At 45.3% G+C, this 27,582-nt stretch overlaps 3 protein-coding genes across 5 annotated transcripts in view; all 3 read right to left on the bottom strand.

Annotated features, from left to right (window-relative positions):
- The window catches only part of scrib (scribble planar cell polarity protein), a 34,069-nt gene extending 32,386 nt beyond the window's left edge, over positions 1–1,683 (bottom strand). Inside the window, exon 1 of the mRNA XM_068747791.1 lies at positions 1,525–1,683. Within this exon, the coding sequence (XP_068603892.1) occupies positions 1,525–1,683 (159 nt within the window). The remainder of the gene's footprint in view (positions 1–1,524) is intronic.
- A 1,133-nt stretch (positions 1,684–2,816) lies between these two features.
- LOC137903695 (poly(U)-binding-splicing factor PUF60) lies at positions 2,817–10,720 on the bottom strand. Of its 3 annotated transcripts, XM_068747831.1 has the most exons (12): positions 10,700–10,716; positions 10,021–10,120; positions 9,723–9,818; positions 8,877–8,966; positions 8,323–8,373; positions 7,121–7,282; positions 6,932–7,024; positions 5,646–5,859; positions 5,330–5,562; positions 4,648–4,762; positions 3,570–3,817; positions 2,817–3,477 (listed from the first exon to the last, which is right to left on the bottom strand). In XM_068747831.1, the coding sequence occupies exons 3-12, from the start codon at positions 9,801–9,803 to the stop codon at positions 3,178–3,180; spliced, it is 1,587 nt and encodes a 528-aa protein (XP_068603932.1). In that variant the 5' UTR covers positions 9,804–9,818; positions 10,021–10,120; positions 10,700–10,716; the 3' UTR covers positions 2,817–3,177. The 3 variants fall into 3 exon arrangements, with proteins under 3 accessions (XP_068603932.1, XP_068603931.1, XP_068603933.1); XM_068747830.1 differs by lacking the exon at positions 10,021–10,120 and having other exon boundaries at positions 10,700–10,720; XM_068747832.1 differs by lacking the exon at positions 10,021–10,120 and having other exon boundaries at positions 5,372–5,562; positions 10,700–10,711.
- A 1,642-nt stretch (positions 10,721–12,362) lies between these two features.
- nrbp2b (nuclear receptor binding protein 2b) lies at positions 12,363–27,016 on the bottom strand. Its single transcript, XM_068747756.1, has 18 exons — positions 26,897–27,016; positions 17,645–17,767; positions 17,003–17,104; positions 16,836–16,925; positions 16,577–16,617; positions 16,399–16,493; positions 16,263–16,286; positions 16,068–16,154; positions 15,713–15,768; positions 15,530–15,625; positions 15,308–15,440; positions 15,033–15,135; positions 14,896–14,946; positions 14,674–14,809; positions 14,291–14,344; positions 14,056–14,119; positions 13,696–13,751; positions 12,363–13,564 (listed from the first exon to the last, which is right to left on the bottom strand). The coding sequence occupies exons 1-18, from the start codon at positions 27,014–27,016 to the stop codon at positions 13,478–13,480; spliced, it is 1,518 nt and encodes a 505-aa protein (XP_068603857.1). The 3' UTR covers positions 12,363–13,477.
- Between the last annotated feature and the right edge of the window lie 566 nt (positions 27,017–27,582).

Below are 27,582 nucleotides of genomic sequence, written 5' to 3'. Positions count from 1 at the left end.
ACATAAATTCACCTGTTTGACTTGTGCAAGATGCGAATGATGTGCGAGATGAACCGATACACAAAAAATGACCAGAGACGTCTGAAAACAGGACAAGATGGACACGTCCACAGAATCAGACACATCAATACATAAAGGAATTCAGACTCTTTCCACACTCATCGTGGTAAATCCATTCATCACACAGGCGCTGCCCTTGTTGCTAGCGCTGACCTCTCATTCCTCCTCATTCCTCTCCCTCACCGAAGTCCTGCTGACGCTGAGGATCAGAGACGGCCCAGAACGCTTTGTGTCTGCATGCTACGACACGAGACATGTTGTCAGCACGCATTTAATGTCTCCCGGTTGAAGCCAGCATCACACAGAGACATTCTGCCCCCCCCCCCGGCATATTTGGGATCTGTCTGTACTAAAACTTTTCTGGACACACTTTCGAGGACACGCTGTGGCTAGCAGGCAGGTATTAGCTAACTAACATGACGTAAACACGGCCTCCACAGGTATGCCCTGTTAGGTAAACTGATCCTGGTGTTTATGCAGAGAACAGACGGGTTATATAATCAGCTACAACTACTTTCTGTGTCTTTATGACTAACTCTCTGTCCATCTGGGCAAAAAAAAAAAAAAAGGCAAAGGCAAGAGCCAAGTAAAAGGCCAGAGAGCGCATACCTCCAGCAAATGATTGAATAAGTCCCACAATTCTGCCACAGATTGATGCAACAATGTCATTTCTCATAAGACCCCCTCCCTGAAACGACGACGGTAGGTGACAGGGGGGGGGGGGGGTCCTGTTAACCTTCGACACCGAGCATGTGCCTTGAAATCTGAGATTGTAGATGGCTTCTACCAACCAGTTTATTTACACAAACTCCCTGCTCCGACCATCGTCGCAATCATTGCCCCATTTTAAGGAATTAACAAGGCCTGCTTGCTCTATTTAAAACAAACTTTTTGCCTTTGCAAAAAGAACCTTTGTTACATTTTAATAGTGGGCAGGACTGCAATTCATTCCGCGCATGCCTTCCCACCATCCATCCTATTTAACTGGGTAACTGATGCCATTACTAAAGACAACTTGTTGTGTGCCGGTTATTTTGTCTTCTGATTATGCAGCATATCCCAGACCCTCAGCCCCACACACACACACACTTCATCTTTACAATAGTAAACTCAAAATAATGAAGGGTCCTGTGTAGTTACCGGGTAAACAATAAGATACAACAACTGTTATATTGGTTATCTGTTGCTACAACAACAAAAAGTCACAACTATATTCTGTAATATATGGTTGAAACACATTTTTGTTGTAACAACGTTGTTACGGCCAAACCCATTTCCAAGGCCTGAGGGAGGTATAGCCTGATGTAAAGGAGGAAGTACCTGGGCAGGTGAATCGCGGCTTCTGTCACCCAACGACGACTTTTATTTTGGAAATAGGTGACTGAAACGAACATTTCTGCAAGCACTCGACATATATAAGCGGGATAACAATGCAGTGTCGATGCGGCCCTGCCCAGCGCTCACCTTGGGCAGCTCCTTGAGCTGGTTGGCATCGAGGAGAAGCTCCTCCAAGCTGCGGCTGTAGCGGAATATCTCATCGGGGACGGTCTGCAGGCTGCAATGCCGCTTGTCCACCGACTCGACGTGGCGATTGCAGCGCCACAGAGGGATACACTTCAGCATGTCCGGCCGCCGGGGGGGGGGGGGGATTGGTTGCCGGTTGCTACTGAAATCTCCGCATCGGAGGGCGAAAGTCGGCGAGAGCGAGAGAGAGAGAGAGGATGTCTTGGGGCAAGCGGGGCTCACTCACAATGTCAAATCACTTTCCGTCTTCCAACAAGTATCCAGAAATCCACTGAAGAGACGCGGAATGAATCCCTTCGATGCTGCGCTTCAAATTCAACCTTGCTCAATGATGAGTAGGTTCGTCCCGCACGTCACCTAGCCCGGAATTACAATAAGCGTTCACAAAACGGAGAACTTCTCCCCCCGCCGCCCCCCCACCCCCGCACTTGTCTTTCTCATTTCCACGCTTCTTGCGCTCACGTCTTCACAAAGACAATAAAGAGGCTAGCTGGTCCTGCTGGTGCCGCCACCATCCCCGTGTAGGAGACGGAAGCTAGCGGCTAGCTGGCTGAGAATGAAGCCGCCAAAGACTAAGCTATGCAGAAATATTACTTTAAAGTACCCCCCCCCCCCCGGGCTGAGTGGCCGACGGATCGATTCAATATAGATCAACCGGACTCCGACAAATCATGGACGTACTTGTCCTCACCGGCTGTGTTGTTAGCATGCTAGTCGCTCCTAGCCTAACATCGGCTAGTAGCTGACTGAACGCTGTTCGGTGATTAGCCACCGTTAGCTAAAAGAAGCATTACGAAAACACGTTCTCGACAGGTCAATTTCACGTCGTAGTAACATCCCAAAAGAAGGTCCAAGAAGCTGCCGGAAAAGACTGCTACTTCCAGGCGAAGTTCACGAAGATAGCAGGCGGCGCATCGCCTCCCCTCGTTGAGCCGAGGTAGGCTGGGTTTAGCGAGTAGTGGGGGGCTGGGCTCCAGCGGAGGCCAAAAGTTTCTCGCGCCACTGTACCGGAAGACAAAGCTACTTTACAGCGCCACCTGGTGGCGAGTACGGGTCAACCCATGTGGGAGGATAACGTATACTTAACACGAAAATAAACAAAATATGACTAACCAAAGCATTAAAAATTAATAAAATTTAACGTAAAATAATTCATTCAATTAACCAGTACATTTGAGTATCAATTAAAGGCTAAGAATATATAAAAGGAACAGAGAAACAACCGCTTTGAGGACAATAATATACTTTTAATTGTGGAAGGAAAGGAAAAAAGTTGATGTCCCTACAATTTAATAACAGAAAAATAAAAGGAGCTTAAGCAAGAATATTTTAATGTTTTACACAGGATCCGATTACAAAATATTTGAAACCTACCGGTACATGAAAAATGGAGTCTTCACAAATCACAAAGTAAAACCTGACACGCAAATATTTCCGAATGAATTTCCTCCATGTGGCAGTCAACATTTATATCAACAGCATTTTTGTAAAAATAAAAACATAATTACAAGCTTTATAGGCCCACCATCGGTGAAATGAGTAGGGCAACAGTAGGGTCAGGGAACGGGTGCTGATGGGACCATTTCAGATCTTTCACGCAGAGAGGTCACTGCTGTTGAAACGGTCTTGGTCGTACACCTCTGCGACGACTTTGCGACCTCCGAACCAGCGGTCGTTGAGGGCTTGGATTGCTTTGTTCATCTCCGAGGCCATAGAAAACTCAACAAAGATTTTGACAATTATATCTGCGTCCTCCTCCTCTCCTTGCTTTTCCTGGTATATGATGACTCTGTTGACGGCGCCGAACTTTCCACACTCTTCGGTCACCTCGCCCTCCAGGTCATCGTCAATGTCTTCTGGTCCAACCATATTTCGAAGCACCATCACCGTGGACTGGACGTGGAAAGAAGTTAATACGTTCTGGTAAATACATTTTTCATCGGGGTTATAATTTGTCCTTTACCGCCTCCTGTTCCAAACCGTACCTCTGATTTTCGCAGCAGTTTCTGCATCACCATATGCCTGGCACTGCTGCCCGAGATGCTCATGTGCTCTTGATCGCTCAACATCTCCTGCCCCGTACCGTCCTGCAGCATCTCCTCTTTCTCTTCTTTCCTCTCCTGTAGGTTGGAGCTGCCAGCTTGATTGGAAAGGACAGGCGGCGACGAGAGCACGGGGTTCACAAGACCAACTTGGGGAAGCACTGGTATGGGAGGACGTACTGGAGTCACACCTTTGAGTTAAAAAACAGGCATGAAACAGATATAGTCATGGGAATCAACAGGACGCACCATAAAGAGCAGAGCTAGATTAAGTATATACCTATGCTGTGAACAGCCATCATTGATGATCAATACAAATGTGTTAACACATTCAGGAACATGAAAATCATGGCCTGGATGTCATTTAATTATTACCATAACAACCACTACCAAATACATCAATTTGCATAGCATGCATCCAGAACGATGGATGCATTAGATCTCATTACATTTTGAGCATGATCCGGATACCCGTCTGGATCCCAAAAAAATTATCCGGATTTTCCCAATTTACTTATAATTGAGGTTTTTTATATATATATATATATATATATATATATATATATATATATATATATATATATATATATATATACATATATATACATATATATATTTCTTGTAAAATATTCACCAAAAATCAGACATAAAGGGGGCCGACATGCACTATCACGCAAAACGTCTTCTGGATCTGATCCAGAATGAGGCCAGGAAAAAATATGACTAACTTTAAAACCCATTTATGGTTTAAAAAAAAAAAAAAAACACTTAAAAATGCACATCAACTCCGATTCACAGTTGATGTATAAAGATAAAGAACAATTTAGAACCTTTTGATGATGATCCAGATCACCATGTGGACGGTGTAAATCCAATTAGGAGGGGGACGAGCTGCTTGGCGGAGGTCTGTGCTCCGAGTACTTTCAGCCCAGCCCAGCTAATTAGTTCATGTTTTAAGTCCTGCATTTACTAAAAACACAATAAAATAAAATAAACCGAGCCCCCATGTCTTGCTACACACCTGTGATGACCCCGGGTGCCTGGGCAGCCATGACAGCCTGAGGTATTCCCATTTGCTGACTGAGAAGCTGGGGCGCAGCTAACGCCCCGAGGACTGATGCGCCAGCTACAGCCTCCTTAAGAGAGGGGGGCCGAAGACATTAGGTAAGGGAAACACACAGAGCACAGCACAAGGCAGCACAGTCAACGATCAAACAGTCTGGCACAGGGCGAGCGCAGCCGTTCCTCCTCCTCGATGAGACGAACATTCTCGGTACAGATTAACGCGTAAAGAAGCGACTAATCCGAGGCCGGAAATAAGCGGCGGCGGCGGCGGCAGCGTCGCGATGACCATACAGTGTGTACGCAACACAACGGTTTGGTTACTCATCGGCACTGCAAACCCAAGACGACTCTTGGCTTACACACCCAATCAGTGAAGGGGAGGAGCTTATGTCATCGAGTAAATATTAAAAGAAATTACATCTGAATGTTTTTTGAAAACCTTCAGCTATTTCGTAAACGATCAAGCCCAGAACATCTTGAATTTTTAAGGGGTTTTTAAATGCGACACCGACAGGGCAATTACTCTTTTTGGGATCCCTACCAAACTGGCCTTCTCCCAGTCACCCTGATATGAAATTCTATGCCCATATTATCTGTTCTTTTATCGTTAACTCTAGCTAGATCTGGGTCATATTTACCTGGAAGGCCATTAAATCCCTTTGGAAGGGATTCATACTTGCCTGGGCCGTTATCTTAGCAGTGGCTGCCGCTGCAGCCACAGCTGCAGCAGGCGGCAGACCACCGGGGGTCGTAGGGGTCAGTAGGGGCATTGGCGGGGTCACTGCTTTGCCCACCCGTAGGTACTGACCCCCTAGGTCAAAGAGGTTCATAGAAGACACAGCATCCAGGGATGACTGAGGCTTTTCATACTCTGTAAGTGAATAAAACCAAAGTTACTAGCGGAGCAATCGTAACAGGAAAGGGCACGAGCGAATGAGGAGCCCCCCAGCTCACCGATGAAGCCAAAGCCTCGGTGTCGCCCTGAGGTGGGGTCTCTGGCTAACGTGCAAGATTTGATCCTTCCGAAGGCCTCAAACACACTCTTGATGTCATCGTCTGAGAGGTCAGGGTGGACTGACGCCACGTAGATGCGGTTAAAGGCGCGCGCCTCTTCTGCCAGCTGGTCAATGATGGGTTGCGCCTGACCGATGTTACTTGGCCGCCCAACCTATAGCACAGATCATACCAGCACGGCTACTGAGCAAGGGCTTCGTGGTCACAACCGAGAACGCGGTACCGCAAACTCTAAAAGCCTTCGGCAGCCACCGAGGTCTCCTGCTAGAACGTGATGCTAACCTTCAGGTATTCCCTGCACCTTTAGCTTGACTTGCTACTCTCGATCTAAAGAAGGCGATTCAAACATTTTAGAATAGCCAAAATCACGATTTACTCTCTTGTAACGATCTTTTCTTAACGCGATGAAAACTGTTAAGTAATACTTTTAAGTCCTATTGTCACACAGATTTCTTGACTTTCCCATTTTAATGGCTACAACTGTGACCGATCCAAAACGGATCGGACCGCCGCAGGACACTTAAGATGTTTTACCGCGTTGCATAAAATAGATGTGGATCGTCATTACATTAGTGAAAAAAAAAAGATCAATGTAGTACCAAATATCGCTCGAGTTGAAACGCAATCAAAGCTAATTTTTTGCAAGTAACTAACAAGGATATATTTCAAAAGTCCAGATTCGGTGTGACAAGCCGAGCTGCTGGCTACACCGAAAGGGCAACGCACCGGCAGCTTCCTCTCTCTCTCTTACGACGGAACTGAGCGCGCGATTGAAGGCGGGGATTTTTAAGTGCGATTTGGATCTGTACTACAGATGGGGCGGCCAAGCAACACCAACCAGGCGCAGCCCATCATCAGCACATCATGGACACAAGAGCAACGCCACACACCGTGGAGAATGTCAGAGGAGCTGTCCGCTAAAACAGCTTTGATGAAATCATGGAGGCATATCTCGCAAACAGACAGTACATTTGATGCCACAACCAGACACACACACACACACACACACGCACGCACCTGGAAACCAGCAGACAGACACACACAGAGAGAGAGAGATTAGTCACAGTGGTCATTTCATAAGCAACACATCTAAAGGCAATTTATAAACTGACCTTGCATCCCAAAAAATGAAACAAAATTATTTTTCCAATCAAAACAGTAAAAATTGTGTCGTTTCCATTTCGTCGTCAGTTTCTGAGACAGATCTCGATCTCCTGACAGCCTACCTTAATGTTACGCCCCCCCAACATGACCGAGTTCATCTGCTCCAGCGCAAGCTGAGCCGCTTCCGGAATGTCATACTCCACAAAGGCAAACCCCTGAGGGGAAAATAAAAAATAAAATAAAAACACCGTAAGACACATTCAGATTGAGCAGGTTCACACCGCGTTACCGCTCGGTGCCACGACACTGACCTTGTGTTTCATTGTAACAGAATCCCAAGACATGTCAATGCTCTTGATCGGACCAAACGGGGCAAAAGCCTGTCTGATGGTGTCCTCACCGAGCTCATAGTATATGGAGCCCACATACACCCGGCACATTATGGCTAGAGCACGTTGCCGCTGAGCTGCCACCTGCCAAATGGGGGAAAACAACATACGATAAGCATTAGAGTAAAAGAAAGGGGGTCCAACACACACACACTAACAAGAAATGTGTATTTTCTACTGTGCTTGTTTTTCCCAACAAAAAACAAAAAAAATCAGTTAGAAGCCAATTCCAAGTTAGGTGGTCTGGATGGGGTAATAATGGGATAATGTAATCGTTGGACTGAACTTAAAAAAAAAAAATGGCTAACATGTACAACAGCTATAAAATACTGACATCACCATATGACATTAAATTGTTGCCTCTATTCTGAGATATGGAGGAAAACACACTGAAGTGACTGACATGCACAGCCCTCACAAATGTTTGGCTTCAGTAACTGACCTGTAGTCCAGGGATGCAAGTAAGGTAACAAAAAAAGTAAATCTTGACGAAAGCATTTCAAACTTTCTTCTCAAGGCTAAGGGGCGATGGGTTTACCCACCGAGGTGGCGCTGCATCTAACCGCTGCCGCTACTTTTCCTTCTACTACCAGCGAGAAGATAACGTGCCTAAATCACTGCAGGACAACGTTGACTTGTTTAATAGCACAGCTCGACTGAGATGGCCGAAAAGATCCCTGCTCCAGCGGCTCTCTCATTTTGGCCCTCTTTCATCCCGTGCCGAGAAGTGTCGGCTTTCATATCGCGCAAATGCATATTTGTCAAAGAGAAGTGACTTTCCCTCACGTCTGTAAACCCTCTACAAATTTGGTGCGTGGGCTAACCTCTTTGTGAATATACGTAAATGATCGCATTTGTGACTGGAGAATACGAACGCTTCCGCTACCAACGACAGTCAAGCGTCTTCGCCAAGGATTACGGCCATGGTCACAAGTACGCTAGCAGTCAAGAGCCACTGTTTCTCACAAAATATGCATTTGTTGCTGTGATTTTTTTTTAACCAAAAAAAAAAAAAAAAAAAAAAGGGTAGGGGATGTTGCCATAGCAACCAGTAAAAGAGGGGTAACAGTCCATTTCCATTGGGAATGCGCACAGAAAAACAAAATATTTAATAATCTATTGACCGATTGTAAAGGTGAGAGAGGATCTCCAAAGCCCATTGTCACTGCTGCCATCTGAAAGACAGTAAAGATGAAAAAAGTGCTGAAAAGTAGGTTAGATATCCCTTAGCTTTGCTTTTTCAAAACTGTAAATGCTTTGCTAGACAGACAGACGTGGTTAGGCTAGCTAGCACTGTATTCACACACACCCCCTAAGCAACATACAGTTTGGGGAGCTGCCTCCCCAATCTTAATTACAAATTACCACACAGCAATAAACAAAACAAATCCCCTTAAAAAGACTTTAAATGACCAATGTTTGCGTGACGATCTTCTCCATCTGAAAAAGAGCAGAGGCAGAAGCAGGGGCACATGGGGGGGGGGGGGGGGTCTACACATTTGGTCTGTTTCGCAGCATGGTGGAGAAGGGAATGAGACTCCCAAAGAGCTTTACCAAAACCAACGTCAAGAGATGTCTGCCAAAGGGCCCAAACATTTAGTCTAGAATCAACTCGCACCCTGAAGGGGAATTAAGAACTGTCGTTTGCCGGAAAGCCATAAATTGTTTCACATCTCACCTGCAGGTTGGTTAGTTGTTGCTGTTGATGGGCGATGGTCTGCTTCACCAGCACACTCTTAATGCTTTGTTCCATGGCATACTTCTTTGCCTAGAAAGGGGGAAAATGATTACTTCTAATCTTCAAATGATGGATACTCAAACTACATTTAGACATTTTTTTTATATCTATATCCACATAAGAAGGCGGTAGCTTCCATTTCTGGTTTAGGACCCATCGTTGAGCAGCGTTAAGCAGAAGCAGTGCGATTTTGGCATTCCTCTTTTTTTTTATTTTTTTTTATTGAAAACCAATTTGAGACAAAAAGGTAGTTTTGAGGTTACCTTTTCCACCCAAAACCAAAATTAGTATAGATTTTTTTTTTTTTAAATAGGATTCCACTCAAACCGTAAAGAAATTTTAATTTCAATTCTGTCTCAAATCCTAAATAGACTTCGCAGACACTCAGTTTTCATGGCGGTGGCTTGCAGCTTCTGCAGTTTCCATCTCACAGGTCCGGCTCCAGCACAGGTCACGCAAAAGTTTAACTTCAATTTAGCTGAAAAAAACGTTGAGGTCGGCACCAACAATTTAACGACATCAAGCGAGTGGCAGTCAAAGCAAATTACTTTTATGTCAATACATTTTTCTGTTGTGTAAAAAGCATGCAGCCTGTTTGACCCGGCCCCTACAAGACCCAGAAATGATGAGTAGAACCACAAAAGCAGGAAAGAAATTGTTAAAAGATGTCCAACCCCAACTATTTCATTACATACATCCTGGATACATGATTACTTCCAGTGTGTGTGTGTGTGTGTGTGTGTTTGCATTCGCATGCACAATGGCAAGAAATGAAGATTTCGCTACCCTCTGAAGTGCCTCCTGCTGCTCTGGGGTGAGAGGAGGAAGGCCAAGCTTGGAGCCTGTGCTCTGTCCATTCTCCATCATCAGAGCTTCACCTCCCTGCAATTCAGAATGAACAATTCATAAATACGTGCATGCTGGAAAAACAAACCTGGAGCACTAATCTGCAAACCCGTACATCAATAACTACATGTTTTTCCCGGCTGTAATATCCTGTGTTGTAACCATCACTGGTTATCATTAAGGTATTCCAGCATAAACCCGACACACACCCCTCGTTGTTACCGAACGAGCTCCTTACCTAGGAAACCCGCAAATCACTGGGTCCACCAGATTGAGGCAGGAAAGCCCCCCCAAGGGGAAGAGGACTGATGGGAGAAGCTTTAACAATTCAACAAATTCTATGGGAAATAAAAAATGCCTTCAGACTAACGTTAACAAATATATATAAAAAAAAAAACAGGCAGCTACAGTTATATAGCTTTACTTCGCAATGCGTCTCTCCTGAGAATGTACTCGATCCCGCGTTAGCGCGGCGCACACGAATACTCGCCGCGGCCTTCGTCGAAGCATTACGCTAGCCTACGCTAGCTTAATTAATTTGCACTATTTTGCCGATTTCGAACCTTAAACCGAAGACAACTTTATGTCGACTCGATATGGACTGCATTTTTCTAACAGCATAACGACCTTAATCAAAGTTTACTGACGCATAATAACGCGATAGAATCGGGGAGGCCTGGTTTCCATTCATCCAACGACGATATCTTTGTGCTTAGCAATGCGCTAGCTCACGTTGGCTAGTGGCTAGCCATTCTTTATTACGGCGCACGAAGAAAACGGTATTTTCCCCGGTGATATTACGTCGATCCATGTGTAATTCGGTAAAATCAAATTCCACCACGCTCCGCATTTCATTAGCGCTACGATAACCGTGGGGGAAAAGGTTAAAGTGTGTCTTTATCGAGAAATAGACGTACCGCAGTCTCAGTCACCGCCATGAAGCACACCTTCTTGGAAAGGCCCGCACAATACAACTCTCGCGAGAAGATTACATTATGAAATCCAACTATCGCGATTGTTGAACCATCGCGATGACATGATGGACGCTGTTTCATTCACGTACTGTATTTCTTCGGCACTACTATATATTTCTTTATTCGTTTACAAAACAAAAATCATTGCCAACTTAGTGACCAATTTACGTATTTGTAGTTAAATGAATACGGACATAATTATAAAAGAAAATTTGTTTTGGTGGAGCGAAACCTAACATGACAGAAGTAGAAGAACGTTCTGTTATTCAACGTACATTTTCTGTTTAGAAATGTCACATCAAACTACAAATTTGGCTTAAGGCGAACAATCTTTGACTCATATGGTCCAAAAACTGAATGCATTTTTCTCAATATGGCTTCTTATTGCTCATTTAACTTGTTTTAAACCCTCTAAATTTAAGTATTTAATATTTTCATAAATCAAATATTTTGGCTTTTTTAAAACAACACTGAGCATCTCAGATATTGTAACTGGGGGAGAGAAGTGAGAACGGTAATTATATTACATTGTCATATAAATGGAAATTGAAAGTCCCAATTCTCTTTCGCGAGAGGAATTAATTACTAGACAATGTATTTGTGTAAACGCTAACAAAATATATTCCAAAACGTTTTAGACAATCCTAAAATCCTGTAAATGGCATTTTTATATTTTCAGAAATAACTAGCATGTCACACATTGTTTATTATCGTATATAATTGCAGTAGCTACAATAATTAAAACGATTAAAGTAAATCACATCCAAAGGCAAATTTCATTCAACAGATTCACAAGGAAATGAAAGAAAATAAAAGTCCTTTGACATAAAATAAGACTGATATGGATGATTCCTTTTCATGTTTGAACAGTCTGAACATTCATTTTCTTGGTCAGGTTCCCCTTTGAACGGAACGGTGACCGACAAAGGCAAAATGCAAGGTTTTAAATGGTCGCAGGCTATTAAGACATGCAGCTTGTTAGATCAGATGAGAACAATAGTGCACTGCTTTGCATTGAAATATTGTCCAAATGTAAACATCTTCAAAAGCCACAGACGAACGTACGACACAGCTTCTGGTAGATGAAAGTCTGGAATTCCTGTTTTTGGATAAACACTGATGAGAAGGGTTGATCGCGAGCAGAGCAAGTACTGTAAGCAATAACTGTACAGCAGTGCAATTATTATTAAACCTAAACTGTACAGATTTGCAGGGGAAAGAAATCGAAGCAAATATGATATTAAAAAGGTAATATGGCTGAAAAACGATCGGGAAATTCAGTATTGTGTTGCTGTTCATGAAAAATAACCAACACCGCGTTCTTGACAAAGAATCGCTGGCATAGCTGGGGGCATGTATTCTATTTTTGTGTTTGTGGGGGCTACAGTATAATCGATTCAAAGTTCACGCTTGTACGGACTGAACTAAAACTGAAATGCATGGGGTTCGATGTTTTTCTCAACCTGCAGCCAATGGAAAACTCAATGTTAGAAATATAGATTGTTGTTGGGTCTGACGGGCGGATTTTTTTCTTTTAAACTTATCGAGAAAGCAAATCACTAGAAAATCCTTACATGTTTCGGAAGAACTGCAAAAAAAAACCCAATCAACATCATGATTTTTTTTATTATTAACAAGTCTTTCCATCTCCAACACCCAGCTGCCCACAAAGATAGGACTATAAAGTTTTACACGTTTCATATGATATATTCCAATTGTCTAACATGAGCTACTACTCTTTGCACACTAAGAGCGAGCTGACTGGGTTTATGCTCAGAGAAGGGACCGAGCCAGAGACAAACCTGCTTTTGAAATTGTGAAACTCACTTCTTTGTAAATTCCCAATGGAAAAGATGCAAATTCATGGGAAGATTTTGTCCAAAGTACATTGCCATATCACAGGCACTTTTCAAGTCTTTGGCTTTGAGAATGCTTTCGTAGGGGAAACCCCTTAAGAGCACTACGGACGTAAAAGAGGCATCATCACATTGCTTGTCGCTGCAATTAGGCATTTCATGTCGAGCTCTGGGAGAAGTAACCTTTGACCCAAGAATGCAGAGAGGTGTATTAACTTGAAGTCAAGTCAAGCTTGTCGTTCACAGTCAAAAGAGAAATAAATAAGTCAACCAAACGAGTATTAACAGTGTATGTTGGATGGAATATATATATTTCGGGAAACCGGAATGAGCTAAAATTTCCGGCATGTGAGGGACGGGCTGTAAAAGTGATTTTGTTTATTGATTGAAACTGAATCACTACCAATCAAAGCGGACAAAGGAGTGCAAATAAGGCGTCTTATGAGCGACGAAATGTCCGTCTGAAAACAGCGCTACTGTGTCAGCAAGTGAAACATGTCTGTTCTGAATAGTGGCATTATGGAAAACCCAAGATGTCTTAAGGCCTCTTAGCCCTTTTCAGCAGGGAGCTTGTCAATCTTCCGCCACTCGGTGGGATTGCAGGACACAGCCTCGATGCTTCTGACCCTCCGACCAGAGTTGCTTTCCATTCTTTTCTCAGTTGTGACATTTGTCCTTCTCTCTGGGATGATTTACTGGCCGTCAAGCCCCGGGTTTCCTTCTCTTTGTCCCATTTTATCGCCAGCTGGATCAGCTCCCATCCCTCTCTCATTTCCCAGCTATGTGATGCTGCGTTCTCCCTTTCTCGAGTTGCTTGGCAACAATCCGGGCCGTCCGTTTGGGCCTGCCGCCGTCGTGCCCCTCCTCACTGCGTGCTCCCAGAATCAAGTACTCGGACCCGGTGTCGGCTAATGGCGTCCTCCAGGAATCCTGCAACCTTCTCGCTGTCCTCCTACACAGCATACCGGGACATGTTTTAGACAAAGACATAAAGAGACACACACGTTATTCTTAGAGGTGTTAAAGAATATATAAGATTTGAAACTGTGCATCACTGACAAAATATTTTTTAAATATAATTACCTCATTTATAAATGCGTAATGAACAAGCTCACTGGCAAGGTCTTTGGAGGTATCAGCTGAAAGTTTCAAGTGAAAAGTTAGTTTCAAAAATCAAAAGGCAAAGCTAAAATAGAGTTGGGATATTTTCTTAGTGTCATAGAAAGTCAGAAATGAACAGTGAGTTGAAGTAAAACGGTATCCTGATATACACAATCTTATGTATCTAACCCTATTTAAGTAATGTTTGCTTTAAACTTTCCCACCTGTCTGCTGAAGCTATAAAAACGTCGGGAAATGGTGGGACGGGCCAGTTTGACCTTTTCATGGAATTCATGGGCATTAGGTAAAATGTGGGGCAATACTGGCCTGATCCTTACTTACTTGGAAGGATGTCACAGCTAAGCTGCCTGTGAAGTTTGTCATCCATCTTAAGAAACAAAGAGAGCTGGGAAGAGAAGTACAATTCTCATTTAAATCAAGGTGGGTTTATATCTGTTCAAAATAACTTGTATTTCAGTTTTACAGAGATGCTAACGTAATGAGACCAGCATGCACGATGATTACACACGAGTTTATACTACAACAAGCCAAGTACCTGTAATACTATGCAACTCACATGAGTTTTGGTCCCTTCTTCATTCGACTCCAAGTTGCAGTGCAACTGAACCACCTGCGACACCAGCAGACAAACATTTTCAAGAGGCATGGAAATACGGGAAAATTAAAATTGCTTCAACATGCTTTGGTGATTAAAAATAAAAAACGATGAAGATAGGAATATATGAATGAAAATTAAAAACCAAATACAACCAGTCAAATTAATCTTAAAACTTATTGTGCTTTTATAGTATTTTTATGCAAATTAAAAACATAAACCACAAATGTTCACACAACACCTGATCCATGTATTTTAATATGGGGAAAGCACTACTAAACTCATCTTTTATTTAGAGGAGTAATATATAAAACACAGGACGCAGCATCCGCAGCAAGTCTAACCTTCCTGGTTTCCGTCTCCTGGGGCTCAGGAGTCGGCGTCTTGACCGTCTCAACCTGCTCCTGAGACAGGGACAGGGCTCGGGGGACGGGGTGAGGCCGGGTCGAGGCGAAGTTCATCAGGGGGTAGATCCCATTCCTGAAAAGAGGAAAGGACAATGAAATCCACGCTGCAGTCGCCGGCTAATCAGGAATGCAAAATGAGCCATCAACTGCCACACCCACTTGACATCCTCCAGAAACTTGTCCAGCTCCAAAGGTGACACGTGGGAATATCTGCAGGGAGGAGGAAACGCACGGTTGAGGAAATGTTTGACGAGTTAAGGGATATTCAGCGGACGTGTTGGGTTTGTGAGATTTACTTGAGTTGAACTCCTTGTCTGTCCTCATGTTTAATTTCTGCCATGACGGCATTGGGATCAAATGACTTGGTTTTCTCCTCCACACAGTTCTCCGGAAGCAAATCTGTAAAAAGCAAAAGATGGGTTTTAACATCTGGAAGGAAACTAAACGTATTTTATGCAATTATACGCAATACAATCCATCTGCCGCACATAGGAGCACAATAAATGTCGTCATGGGAACTGAAAGAGGAGACTTTGGTGGGCTTGGGAGCAGGGGTGTGAGAAACGCTCACACTGGTTGTTGATGAGGCAGTGGGCGGCGAGCAGTTTGAGGGAGTGAACCTCGAACAGGACGCGGTGGAACAGAAGGTCGTGAGCCGTAGGTCGGAGCTTGGCTTCGGGACGCAAACAAGACTGGGTGAACTCCTGCAGGAAGCGAAGAGATGAGTCCAACGCAGAACTGCGCGACCGTGCAGCACCAACCGCTCCGCTGTGCTCCGTGTGGGTTGACTCACTCTCATGAGAGGGTCTTCCAGCGATTGACCCGCATTGACGATGGCCTCCTTGGACACCGCCGTGTCCCCGTTGGCCTGGATCTCCAGAACTGCCATCTAAGGGTAGGAATAAAATATTATAACACAATCACACAAACACACACACACACACAGGGAACAATCCTGCAGGCGTGCGTCTCTCACCTCTAGGGCACAGATGCCAAAGGAGAAGATGTCTATGGCGTAATCATCTTCACCAGCTAGAGAAAACAGTGAAGAAGAAGAAGCAAAGAGGAGTCGGGTGCGACACTGAACGACGCAATCCTTAAAATCAATGCAGATTATGTCAGTCAGATTGAGTTGGACGACCACAGGTTAAATGTGTACGTAGTAAAATATATATTTTACTAAATATTTCTTAAATTATATTGTGGAGAAAAGGGGCAAGTGCTGTCTGCATCGTCATTTTTTTTTTTTACTCCTCTAACATTAGAGGAGTTATGGGTTAAAAAAAATTCTAATTCCGCATAAATTGATTAACAAGCTTCGTCTTCCTTACCTCCATATTCAGGAGCAAAGAAATGTAGATTCCTCTGCTCATCGCGATGCTGCCTCCCCTTCCCGTGGACACCGGCATCTGGAAACACTGTTTATAGAGGACGGGTACCACGGATCAAAAAGTTGGAGTTAAGGGATTCTGTCATTAGGACACCGATGTAAATAACGGTCACGACAAAATGCCTTCATTTCTTACCATTCACAAACAGCCGATGCCACACTGTGGGGAAAAAGAAATTGAGCACAATTGAGATATTGATTCTTCTGAGGGATGCATTAAAATCCACAGTCTGGTTGCAGTAGCATAAGAAGCCCTGCTGGGGGGAGCAGACCTGAACCAATCTTGATGAGGCCGTTGTGCTGAATGAAGATCGTGTCGCAGGTCAGGTTGCCGTGAATTATCGGCGGGTCGCACGAGTGCAGATAGCTGCCAGCAAGAATAGAACATCTGGTTAAGGAGATGGCGTTAAACTCAAATAGTAGAACTCAGTGGGAGAACTCGGGCCGCACCTGAGTGCAGAGAGGATCTGGGTGCACCATCTCTTCCAGGCCTGGAATGTAATGAAGCAGAGCAACATGGGGAAACCAGATTTAATCCATGTGAGGGAAGTCATTTTGCATTGTTGAAAGAAAGGCAGCGTGACAAAAGACAGGATGAAGTGTGAGTGTCTGAGAAGACATCCAGCAGTATGGATATGACTCCTGATTGGACTGCAGTACCTCCTACCACCACTGCAGAATCACCCCACCGTATCCGACAGACACCCACCTTCACATTCATAGTCTTGTGATTCTTCTTGGTTTTCTTCAGAAATTGCTTGAGGCTGCCTGACGACATGTACTCTGTGATGAATATAACCTGCGGAGGAGGGAGAACTGTTAAAAGCCGACGAGCGGCAGAGAAGAGAAAGAGGGACGAGGACAAAGCGGCCGTACCCGCGCCTCGCTCTCCTTCATGTCCAGCCAGTACTTGTGGAATTTGACGATGTTTGGGTGTTCGACCTGCATCAGGTTCTCAAACATCTCCTTGATCTTCTCCTAAAAAAAAAGGGCACACACACACACACACACACACACACACACATCTTCAGATTACAGCATGTTCAAAATGAGATCTTAAGATCAGGGGTGAAACAAACTGTTGAAAAAAACATGTGTTTAAAAGAAGAGAACGTTTTTAGACTTGGTCTTTGATTTTTCGTTTCACAGTGGCAAAAATGTGCAGAAATTGGATTGAAATGGGAATGCTCCAAATTGATTGATTCCAAATGGGAAAAGATCATTAAAATCTCGGCAAGGAAAGGACGTGGAATAAAAGGCATTCTGCTCTGATCGGCAGTTAAATAAAATGTATGGGGAACGTGTTTGTATCTAAATGAATAAATGAAAGCATATTATGTGATTCGGAGTAAATTTTCAGTACAAGCTTTGTGGTCGACAGTGCAAATTATGAATAGAGATTGGAAATAGATATGATAGATAATGATCTAATGACTTATTGCAGTACTTATCGCCATTTAGTCGACTTAACCCGACAGCAGTACATGTTCCTGTCTTTGTTATGCAGAATAAAAGTACCTCCTGTGCTTTGAAGACCTTCTTGTCAGAGAACAGAACCTCGTTCCACACCACCTCCACGCCCTCCTCTGTGTCCATGGCCAGAGAGGCACTTTCCACACCTGGGACATTACCCTGGCTTACCTGTAGGGGGCAGACAGAAACACATTAAAATTTAAAGAGATACCGGTATACATATATATTATATGTAAATCATTTCTGCTTCTCGAACAAGCTATGAACAGGCAGTGAAAAAAAAGAGACAGGAGAATTTCAAAGTGGTGGGAATCTGCAAAGTTGTTTCTCCCAAGCAAAACACCCAACAATTAAAAAAAAGAGTGACAACATAATTTCCTTGGCAGAGGTTGTGTCAATAACATTCCTAGTAACATTATAACAAGGAACAAGCAAGAAAATAAGGATGAAGAGGAAGAAATGCTCCATTGTTTTCAATCCAGTTCTGGATATTTCTCAACCAAACAGCTGCAAGGTTTTCTTTCTGCAGGCGGCAGAGGAAGCGTAACATATAATCTCACTACTCCCCACTGTATGAGAAGATAATCTGATTACTGGTATTAAAGAGTCGGAACACAATGCTCCGGGCTGACTGACGAGTGAGGGAATTCCTCCGCTTCCTCACACGGATCGATAAGATAGAAAACGCCGCTTTCTCTCTGGCGTCAGGATTTGCTGTTGTTTATTTTCTCTCGATGTTGCGAAACACACGGTCCCCAGTCCTAGAATTCGCCTCCCGGGGTGGGGGTGGGGGGTCCGTTGCTTGGTGGCGGTGGCGTAAGACTTATAAACAGAGAGCTAGATGCTCAGCTGTGATTGGCTGCTGCAGGAGAGGTGGGTTTAGAGCACAGAGAGGGATTTTAAAGATGATGCGTTCACATTAAAACAACTTCGATGTTGTGAAGGCGACATTGAAACCAGACCCTGAAAGCTGGAACCCAAGCAGCAGGAAGCTGTGATGTTCTTCACAACACGATTAGGAACGTTGACCGGAAAGTTTCGTGATCAGAGCAGGATACCGAGGGCGGATGGGGCGAGATGCCGAGGAGACGGGTAAAAGTAAAATACAGCAGCTCCTCCAGAACAATTCTCCCCTTAGGGAGGTCTGGTTTCTTTTTTTAATGAAAGAGCGTCTTTGTCTCAGACTGTGTGGGTCCAATAAGCCTAGCAGCAACAAAGAGCTTTGTCTTCGTCTGCTCTGAACCTCGCCACGCACCTCAACAACGAGCCGATTGGCCAGCGTCGGTTTCATCATTAATGACTGCATTCTGCGCAGCAAAAAAAAAAAGCCACGCCTAACTCATCTACATCATGCAATATTGGATGTTTGCGAGGTGAACAAGATTATAAAGCATGAAAAATCACTGCATAGGGCTGGAACATCGTAGATGCAGTGAGAAAAGAGGATTAGATTACATTACTTTATACCCTAATGCATAAATATGTTCTAAAATAAATAGCGGATCACACAGTATCGGTGTCACACGTGCAGGGCAACAATCAGGTCAGCGTCTCAGATACTGTGCGCCGCCACCCTGCGTGGCAAATACCACGAGGGCGCAGGCATTACTAGTCGAGCAGGAAGCGTGAGACCCATTCCCGATTAGACGACCATGGATTTATCGATCATCGGAAACATCATGTTGATTTTTCTGGAGCAGATTCTCAGGCGATTCGTCCTCATAGGCCACAAAATGTGGTGTCAAAGGATCCACGGCTTCGTTCGGACACACAAGGTAAGGCTCGCGTTCAAATATCCGTCGCATCGACCTTCGTCATGTCTCACTTTTTAATTTTCTCACGGGCCGGTTAAAGCTCCCCGCAAAGAGGAATGCAGGGCAGCGGGGTAGGTCAAAAGAGCAGACGAATACAGCGAGGAAAGCTGCTGCAAAACCAACAGCACATTCAAAACACAGCGAGATGGGGTCGCTGCCACTCTGTGATGAGAAGAAAATCTGAATTTCAGCCTTAGCTGTGTTTTTTGAAGTGAAGAAAAGCTATAAAATAAAATAAAAACACAGCCTCGACCTGCACTTTTCTTCCGAACTGGAACATGAACGTTCTCACAAAGGATTCCAAGCTCTCAGCGGGTTGCAGGATCTTTGGTGTTAAAGTTGTTCATTTCATTCTGCACCGGTGTCTCCATCCATTAACAACTAACTGTGTTTGATTTACTGAAATCAATCCCACGTTTTTTAGCGCCCGGCTTAATTCAATAAAGAGCATCACCTGATGAATCGCCGCCCTCTGAAACCCCTTTTACGCTTCATCGCAGTGAGTTTTGTTTTTTTTTTTTTTTTTGATGCACGTCGGTTCAGATGTTGCTGAATGCAAGTGGAAAGAAACGAGCGCGAAGTCAAGGCCGTTCTTTATCGCATATCTGCATTTTCCTGCCCAGGCCCGCTCACGACGGAGCGATAAGAGGCGGCGTTTGAATCATTTGCAGAAGGAGTGAAGGGAGATCAACTTCCGCGCTGCTCAACCCGACGGCAGGAACTCGTAAGACATTCGTCTCTGGATCCACGGCATCTTTTCTCGTTTCGGTTGGTTAATCTGTCACGACGTGCCTCCGCTGGTTCGTCTCTGCAGCCCTACAGGCGATCCATGCTGATTTTACAGGACAGGCACGCACACGGCTAACGGCGTCACAAACAACTGAGCAGCATCTTGTGCTAATTATTTTTCATGAGTTTTAGTCGTCAGCTGATGCTCCAGGCTGGCACATTTACTGTGAGGAATCCATTTCGGATTAATTGGCTCAATTTGTTTCTTAGATTATCACAGGAAGAGACTGGAAGACAAAAAACTCGCAGTTACAGTATTACTCCAAGGAACTGGGAGAGATCGAGTAATCTGACCTGCAAAACGCTCATTAAACTCGATCGATTCAAAACGGGACAAAGGTGCAGCTGGCGTCGGTGCCGTTAGCAGGAGCTAGCACGCTAACTTCAGCAGCAGGTAGCACTGTTAAATATGTTCTTCATTTCAGCTTGGCTTTAATTATACTCTGGAATTCTAATGATGTCAGATTTTGTGTTTCAGGTCAGATTAATCCTCGAAATAATTCCATTAAGATTCAGGACGAAGGTGCACCCTGCAGTGAGACTTCCCTTCCTCCTACATGGGGGGGGGGGGGGGGGCACACACACACTTATGCCACTTATGATTAAACTGACACACCTTTGATCAAAAAAAAAGGGAGTCCGGTCTGAATACCCATTGAGGAAAAATGTTCTGCAGCGATCGCCGACGCCGACTCACTTCAAAAAACCAAAATAAGGAAGATTTGCGGGACAAACATGGCTACCATTCGACCGTTTCCTGGTGTAGACAGCAGGGACTCTCTTTATCTCAGCGTCTCAGACCAGCGGCATTAATCAAAGGCTCTCTGGTGACGCAGCATTCTTCCATTCTCCCGACTCTTACACATTCAGGATGCCCAAATCGATCACACACCCCAGATGTCTAGCCCACACCTCCCCGGCAGATAAAAAGGCTCCATTCCCACATCTGTACCGGTGACGGTCTCTTTCCCAGCATCCCTTTCGAACGGAACGATGCCGTTTGCGTCGTCAGCAGCGCATGCATCCAGCGTTGCTGGTTCAGCCTTCCAGGATGCTTTCCCCCACGACAACAAAAGCAAAGGGCTCTAATGCACGTATCGAAAGCTTAATTCATGCTTCCTGTCAGCCTGCAGGCAGTGGAGGAATGTAACCAAGTGCATTTACTCAACTACTGCCCCATAAAAAGTAGCAGGATCTTTTTCAGGGTTGAGGTCATGGTACCAGTTTTTCTAATCAAACACCGTTACTAATGATGAATCAAGTCAGAACACTCAGATTGGATCATGCCCGTCGTGAAAGTGCCGTTTCACGGAGTGGCGCGTCAACGCTCCATGAGTCATCTGAAGTTTGTGCGGTTTCAATGTTTGGTTGTGGGGTGGACGTCGGGAGCCGGCTGCTGATTGGATGGAGCTTCCTCCTTGACTTACCCCCCCTCCCTCACAGTTTGGTCACCAAAGTAAGACTTAAAGAGAGAGGAGCCTGTTCGCAAACCAATGAGAGGGTGCTTTTTTTGCAATTAGTTTTGCAACAGAAGCAGCACTTCTAGCCTGAACCTGGGCCCCCGTCCCACTTCTTTCAAAACATATATATATATATATACTGTGGTATACAAGCTGCCTAACAGGGTCCGCCAAAGTCCTCTATAAAAACAGGCTAATTTCTGCCTACTGGATTACCTATTCCCTGCTTGTAAACCCACACACGAGCGAAAGAGATGACTCAGGGTAAAACCTCCAAAGTCTTGGCAAAGCCCGGTTGAGAGCTTGCCACAGTGGCCAGCAACCATAAAAAGCCTGGACTGGGGGGGGGGGGGGGGGGGGGAGGCTCGTAAAACCTGGACCGGAGTGGGAAAACAATGTCCAGCAGGAGAAACTATGGAGAGGTGGGAGATTGCAGTTAAAGTGTTGGAGAGATTGTTAAGTAAGCCAGACAGAAGGAACCCGAATACGAATTAGATGACGGAACAGGGAGGCGTTCGTCCTCCTGGGGGGGGGTTAAAGCCAAACAGGGAACGCTAACCTGAGCTGGCTCCGCAGCACGTGGTCAAACAGAAGCCCGCTGGCAGACGCGCCTGGAGACGACAAGCTTCTTTTTTTGTGTGTGTGTGTGTGTGTGCCTGTTACTGTTATGTAACATTGCAGACAAAGCTCAATAAGAGTGTCTGTGAACGCACCACGTGGGGGAGTTAGTGGGTGTTTATCCTACCCCCGCCAAACCTGGCCGCAGTTTATGGCACGGGGCGTTAAGAGCGACAATGTGTGATGTCATCCCCAAAGCGTTAGCCTCGATTTCCACGAGAGACACAAGTAGGTGTTGAAATTGAGTTCAAAGGGCAATGGGTTAAAATGAAAGTTAACACTGGGGAAGCACTCAGAGAGCGCAGACCTCCGCCAAGCAGCTCATTCCCACTGTAATTTAGATTTTCACCGTCCACATGGTGATCTGGATCATCATCTAAAAAGGTTCTAGATTGTTCTTAAGTGTCTTTCTACACCAACCATGAAAAGTAGAATCACTGAGATTAGTTTTGGGTGCAGATTAAATATTAGAGATCTATGCTCGCATGTTTGTGTGCTAAATATTAAGAAATAAACAGTTCCTCCACAGGGCTCTTTGTCTGCATGCGTAACTGTCCTTTATTTAGAGATAAAACAGGCGTATTTCTGTTTATAGAGGCCTTACTCCACCTACACCTGCCTGCACGGGGTGGGGCACCGTGAAGGAGCCGCGTCGTGCCTTCATGGCCGATATTCACACACACACACACACACACACACACACACGCTTTGATCGACGTCACGTGAAACACCAGGGAGGCGGTGGAAGGACCTTGACCTTTAAACCGTAACTGCACCTTTAATCACGGCGCCCCTGCTCTGTGCAACAACAGGCCCGAGGCGTTACGGGAGTTCGCTTGCATTAGCGGAGACCTTTATGACAGGCTTCACATTACCATGCGCAACAGGAAGTCGACTGCACCTCCCAAGACTGCTCTTATAGCCAAGTGTGCTTCCAGTATTATCAGATGTTGATTTAAATTTGACTTCTTTGTTATTAGATTTCTTGCTGAAACAGCATTTCGGCAGACACTTCTTTATTTTATTTTATATATATATACACAATAAAAGGCTGAAAAGTTAAGCTTTGCAGCAAATTTAGTCAAATCCAAATCGGTGTGTGGTTCAACTGCAAAGGTAAGAAACGGTGGCGATTGGGGCGGAGCCAAACCCGGAGCGTCCAGCATTTTCGGTTGCCTGCAGTGCAGTGAATTTTTCCCTCAGTCCATTTAATTTAATATTCTCTGACCGACAGACCCCGACAAAAGAGGACGGCTCAATAGCGAACAGAATAACTTTCTGTGAGTTCAATGCCAGAATCCTGAATTCTCTTTCTTTGTTTCATAAATATGTCATCGTTCCAACACATCGCCAACAGCGCTTGAGTAGATGGGAGGCATTTCTAAGAGGCGTCCTGTGATGTAATCTACAACGGCAACACTGCGAATGCTGTATAGACATGTCAGACAAGTCTGGAGGACAGTTTTCCCATCCGGGAGAATAAGGGTATAGCTTCAATTCACACGGCAGGAGTGGAAAACGCTGACAGAGAACTGTCGCCGCTTATTAGGTGCATTTACGGCCGTCAACGGTTTAAAGGTGACATTTAGCTCCACCATTTTTCACGGACTCAAACAAGTTTCAAATCGTGTTTTTAACAGCCAGTTTAATCCGGTATACGCTGACCGCAGGGAAGAGTCGGGAGGAATATGGATACCTCAAGATGTATGCAAACGTGTATTTTTTTAATTCATATCATTGCACCAGGGGTGTTAAATTAGACACAGTCTACCTTCTCCAAGTCGTAGTTCCGCTTCTCTTGTCACAGTGTGTAAAATGTTTTCCATTAAATGTGTTACTGTGGGACTACCAGAGTCAATAATTCATTTTCTTCCAGCTGCTCTGTTTTAATGACATTAGTGACAGTATTGCACATCGTATAGAATAGATATTGAACCTGCTCCATTTGCAGCCATTCGGTTCCAGTTTGTTCTACTCATTTTGTCATCTGTCCTACTTCCAACGAGAACCGAGAAGTTGATGCAAATGGTTTGTCCCACTTTGCCGTTTGTATTTACAGCCCTTACAATTTGGATGCGGAGATAGGAAATTAATACTGTATTCCAGGAACACAAACTCCTCGCTGGGAGCCGTGGAGTGAAACCGATAGCATGCTACCGCTAACCGAGCCTGGCAGAAGCAACCTGCCCTGAAGGGGAAAGTACACGGAGAGGTAAATCACACAGTGCTGTGAAATCGTCCCGGCGCCCAGAGGAGGGGGCGTTCCAGGCCTCTGTCATTCCCAGGCCTCCGTCTTTCCCACACAAATGGAGAGTTCAACTGGAAAACCAACAACCAACAGTCACAGTTAAATTATAGCTGCACGAACATGTCACTGGGTTCACATCAGAGCTCACATCTCACAACACGACTCGGGATGAGTTCGGTGCCCTTCGTGGCTGAAAATGTGTTTCTTGAAGATACACATGCGTCCTCTGTAGTGGACATTTGTCCACTACAGAGGACGCATGTCAAAGGGCTGGGTCTCAGGACGATATCATTGTATTTATCCACGAGGTTTGTTTGTTTATTGATTAGGATCCCCATTAGCCGTTGCCTAGACAATGGCTAGCCTTCCTGGGGTCCGACGATCAAAATCTGATTTTCCTCATTCATCCTCGGGTGGGAGGGGGGGGGGGCATGAAGGTGTGGTTAAAATGTCAAGCGCACCCCACAAATGTAAATCATGTGGTGGTGGGGGGGGGGGGGGGGGGGGTCGCAGCATAGATTAAAGTCAATAGGGTTCAACATCTGGAAACCATGAATGTCAGCAAAACAGATCATATTACATGGAAATAGTTCACAGGATGAGAAACTTTGACCTTTAGGAGGGGTTTGTAGAAAAACCCAAGGGATCCCCGAAGTCAGTACGATGGATCATCTGGGGACCAGTTGAAGATGTAAGATCAAAGCTGTCCTTGCTCCGCGTTTCCTCTCCGGGGAAATCCGAATGGAGCAGCTGTCAAACCGGCACACATGCCCGAATGGAGTGCAACTCATTTGGCACATGCATGAGACCATTGACGCGTGTGTGGCACATCGGTCGGCATGCAAGTGCAGAAAACAGCATCTTCCTTTCACATTCCCCTTTAGGAACCCCCTGGACCCGGCGAATCTGAACCACGACTATGTGGTCTCGCTGGACCCGGGTCCAGAGAGAGCTGCTGGAGCGTCCATCACGGTTGTGGGTTCATTACCATGCTGTAACACCCAGGCACAATCTCATCGGGCGCGGGGTTAACCCCCTGTCCAGGACGGACTGCGATGGTTTTGGGGTGGACCGGGTCTCCGGTGGATGGGATCTAACGAGGCCGCTGAGACGCGCCACAACATGACAACTTCGCCGTGGGAGCGGGAACAGGTGATCAATCAAAAGTGGGCGGCTGCAAGTGCAGGTGTGAACGACTCAACAAAACGGACCACATTCCTAGTTGATTGCTAAAGGACTTTCCCAGCATGCACTGCTGGTTCAGCTCATAATATTTAGGAGCCAAGCCTTCAGGTGAATGACGCTTCCTGTGTCAGCCTGAATGTGGACACGAAGGTAAAGCAGACTTTTAACTCTGTAGAAGTGGATAAATCAATTCATTGATCCACTATCCCCGATAAAGAGTGAATAAACCCAGAACTTATGTTAGTCATTCAAGTCATTTTCCCTTTTATCTTCTAATTAAAGGACTTTCCGCATATATTTGTCAGCTATAAAACCACACAAGAGGAGTTCACCATAAAAGACAGAAACATCATGACGTACATTTTGCATTTACATGAAGAATTCATTCTTATTATTAACGCCATTCGCAACATGAATGATGCTCCGTGCTCCGGAGCGCCAGTGAGGCCGGGCGGCTTCTGCACCGGAGAGATAACCTCGACCTTTATCTGGAGCTGGGGGCGAAGGCCACGCCCGCCGGTTCAAATTACAGCGGATACAATTCCTACATTTTATTGATCATGTGATCATACAACTAATTAGCAGAATTACAGGAGAATGAGCAGGATAACACAAAAAAACGGCTTGGCACAATTTTAAATAACTTGGCAGGAAGGTTGTGTATGTTTAAAAAGTGGTGCCCATAAAAAATTTGAGTGGATTTGGACATTTTTGGGGGGGCAATTTAAAAAAAAAGACAAATTACTGGATGGACTACAGGACAGTTAGGTAAAGAGTGTAGCATGGGCGAAAATCTGAAAGGTTTAATTTTGGAAGAGGTCCAGTTGAAGATATTCTTTTTGTGCCCACGCCCACATGGTTGCTAGTTTGACTTCGCGTCAGAGCGCAGCGATCCTGCGTTCCAGAGCAGGAATCCTGCAGCCAAGGAGGCGATGGGGAGAAATAACAGTGTCCCGGGCTTCGGGGGGGCTCAGCAGATGGACGGACTGTGTCACTGGTTCATGGTGCAAAAGACACAGGGGGGGGGGGGGGGCAATAACAACTCGGCCCGGCTCAGCGATTGCGTAACAGATCCAGCGTGACTGCCATGATTAAAAAAAGCCTGATCAAAGAGCGGATCGCTCGCATTTAAAGACTTCACACGCACGCGCACGCACCCGCTCGCACGCACACACACACCAACCTGCTCCTTCCGTTTCTGCCAGCGGCCACACGGGCTCTCCTCCAGGATTTCGCTCTCATCCTCGCTCTCCTCTTCCTTCCCCTCCGATCCTGATTTACTCTCCGGGACGGACATCGTCATTTTCACGCAGGATCTGTCCGGATTTCCAGCCCAGAACCGTGTCCACCGTGCCCACCGTGCCCACCGTGTCCACCGTGTCCACCTCCCTCAACACCGTCTACTGTGGATCAGACGAGACGAGCGCTCGTCTGCGCAAAGAAGAAATCCCCCCCCCCCCCCTCCAATGATACCAGCCGCTTTAAGATCCCTTGGTGCTCAAAGCATCTTATGGAGAAATAAATAGGTATTTAATAAAAACCGATGAACAGATAACCCTCAGTTAGAGAGGACCCCCCCCTCCTTCATATGGGTCGCTGGAAGAACCGAACAGGGTGGATAATCTACCCCAGACTTCATGCGCCCTGTCGGCTGCCCTCGTAATAATTTCCTGCTAATCTGCCCCCCCTCGGGGTAAAAGCGCACAAGCCGTGAGCCCGCAGCGTTCGCTGTTCGCCTCAGGTTTCTGTTTTGCGGCTTCGTTCATCGACCATCTTCCACATGCGGCATTGTCGGCGTCGGTGGATCTGAAGCTGAGCGCTCCTGCGCAGTGTGGACGGAGTACCGTAAAGTCTCTAGTGCGTGCGCGC

The sequence above is a fragment of the Brachionichthys hirsutus genome, chromosome 14 (assembly GCF_040956055.1).
Source record: "Brachionichthys hirsutus isolate HB-005 chromosome 14, CSIRO-AGI_Bhir_v1, whole genome shotgun sequence".
NCBI classification, from domain to species: domain Eukaryota; kingdom Metazoa; phylum Chordata; class Actinopteri; order Lophiiformes; family Brachionichthyidae; genus Brachionichthys; species Brachionichthys hirsutus.
This window is presented reverse-complemented; position numbering and strand designations above follow the sequence as displayed.

Bases quoted from the DNA above. Each gene is read 5' to 3' on its own strand.
- LOC137903695 (XM_068747830.1), bottom strand. From the start codon at position 10,720: ATGGCGGTGACTGAGACTGCG. The intron at 4,763-5,329 runs GTAAATATGACC...CCCTCTCTTAAG, and splicing joins GGGATTTAATGGCCTTCCAG to GAGGCTGTAGCTGGCGCATC. The intron at 3,478-3,569 runs GTACGGTTTGGA...TTCCACGTCCAG, and splicing joins AACTGCTGCGAAAATCAGAG to TCCACGGTGATGGTGCTTCG.
- nrbp2b (XM_068747756.1), bottom strand. From the start codon at position 27,016: ATGACGATGTCCGTCCCGGAGAGTAAATCAGGATCGGAGGGGAAGGAA. The intron at 15,441-15,529 runs GTGAGTCAACCC...CGCTTCCTGCAG, and splicing joins TGGAAGACCCTCTCATGAGA to GAGTTCACCCAGTCTTGTTT. The intron at 14,810-14,895 runs GTGGGTGTGGCA...TCCTCTTTTCAG, and splicing joins AAGTTTCTGGAGGATGTCAA to GAATGGGATCTACCCCCTGA.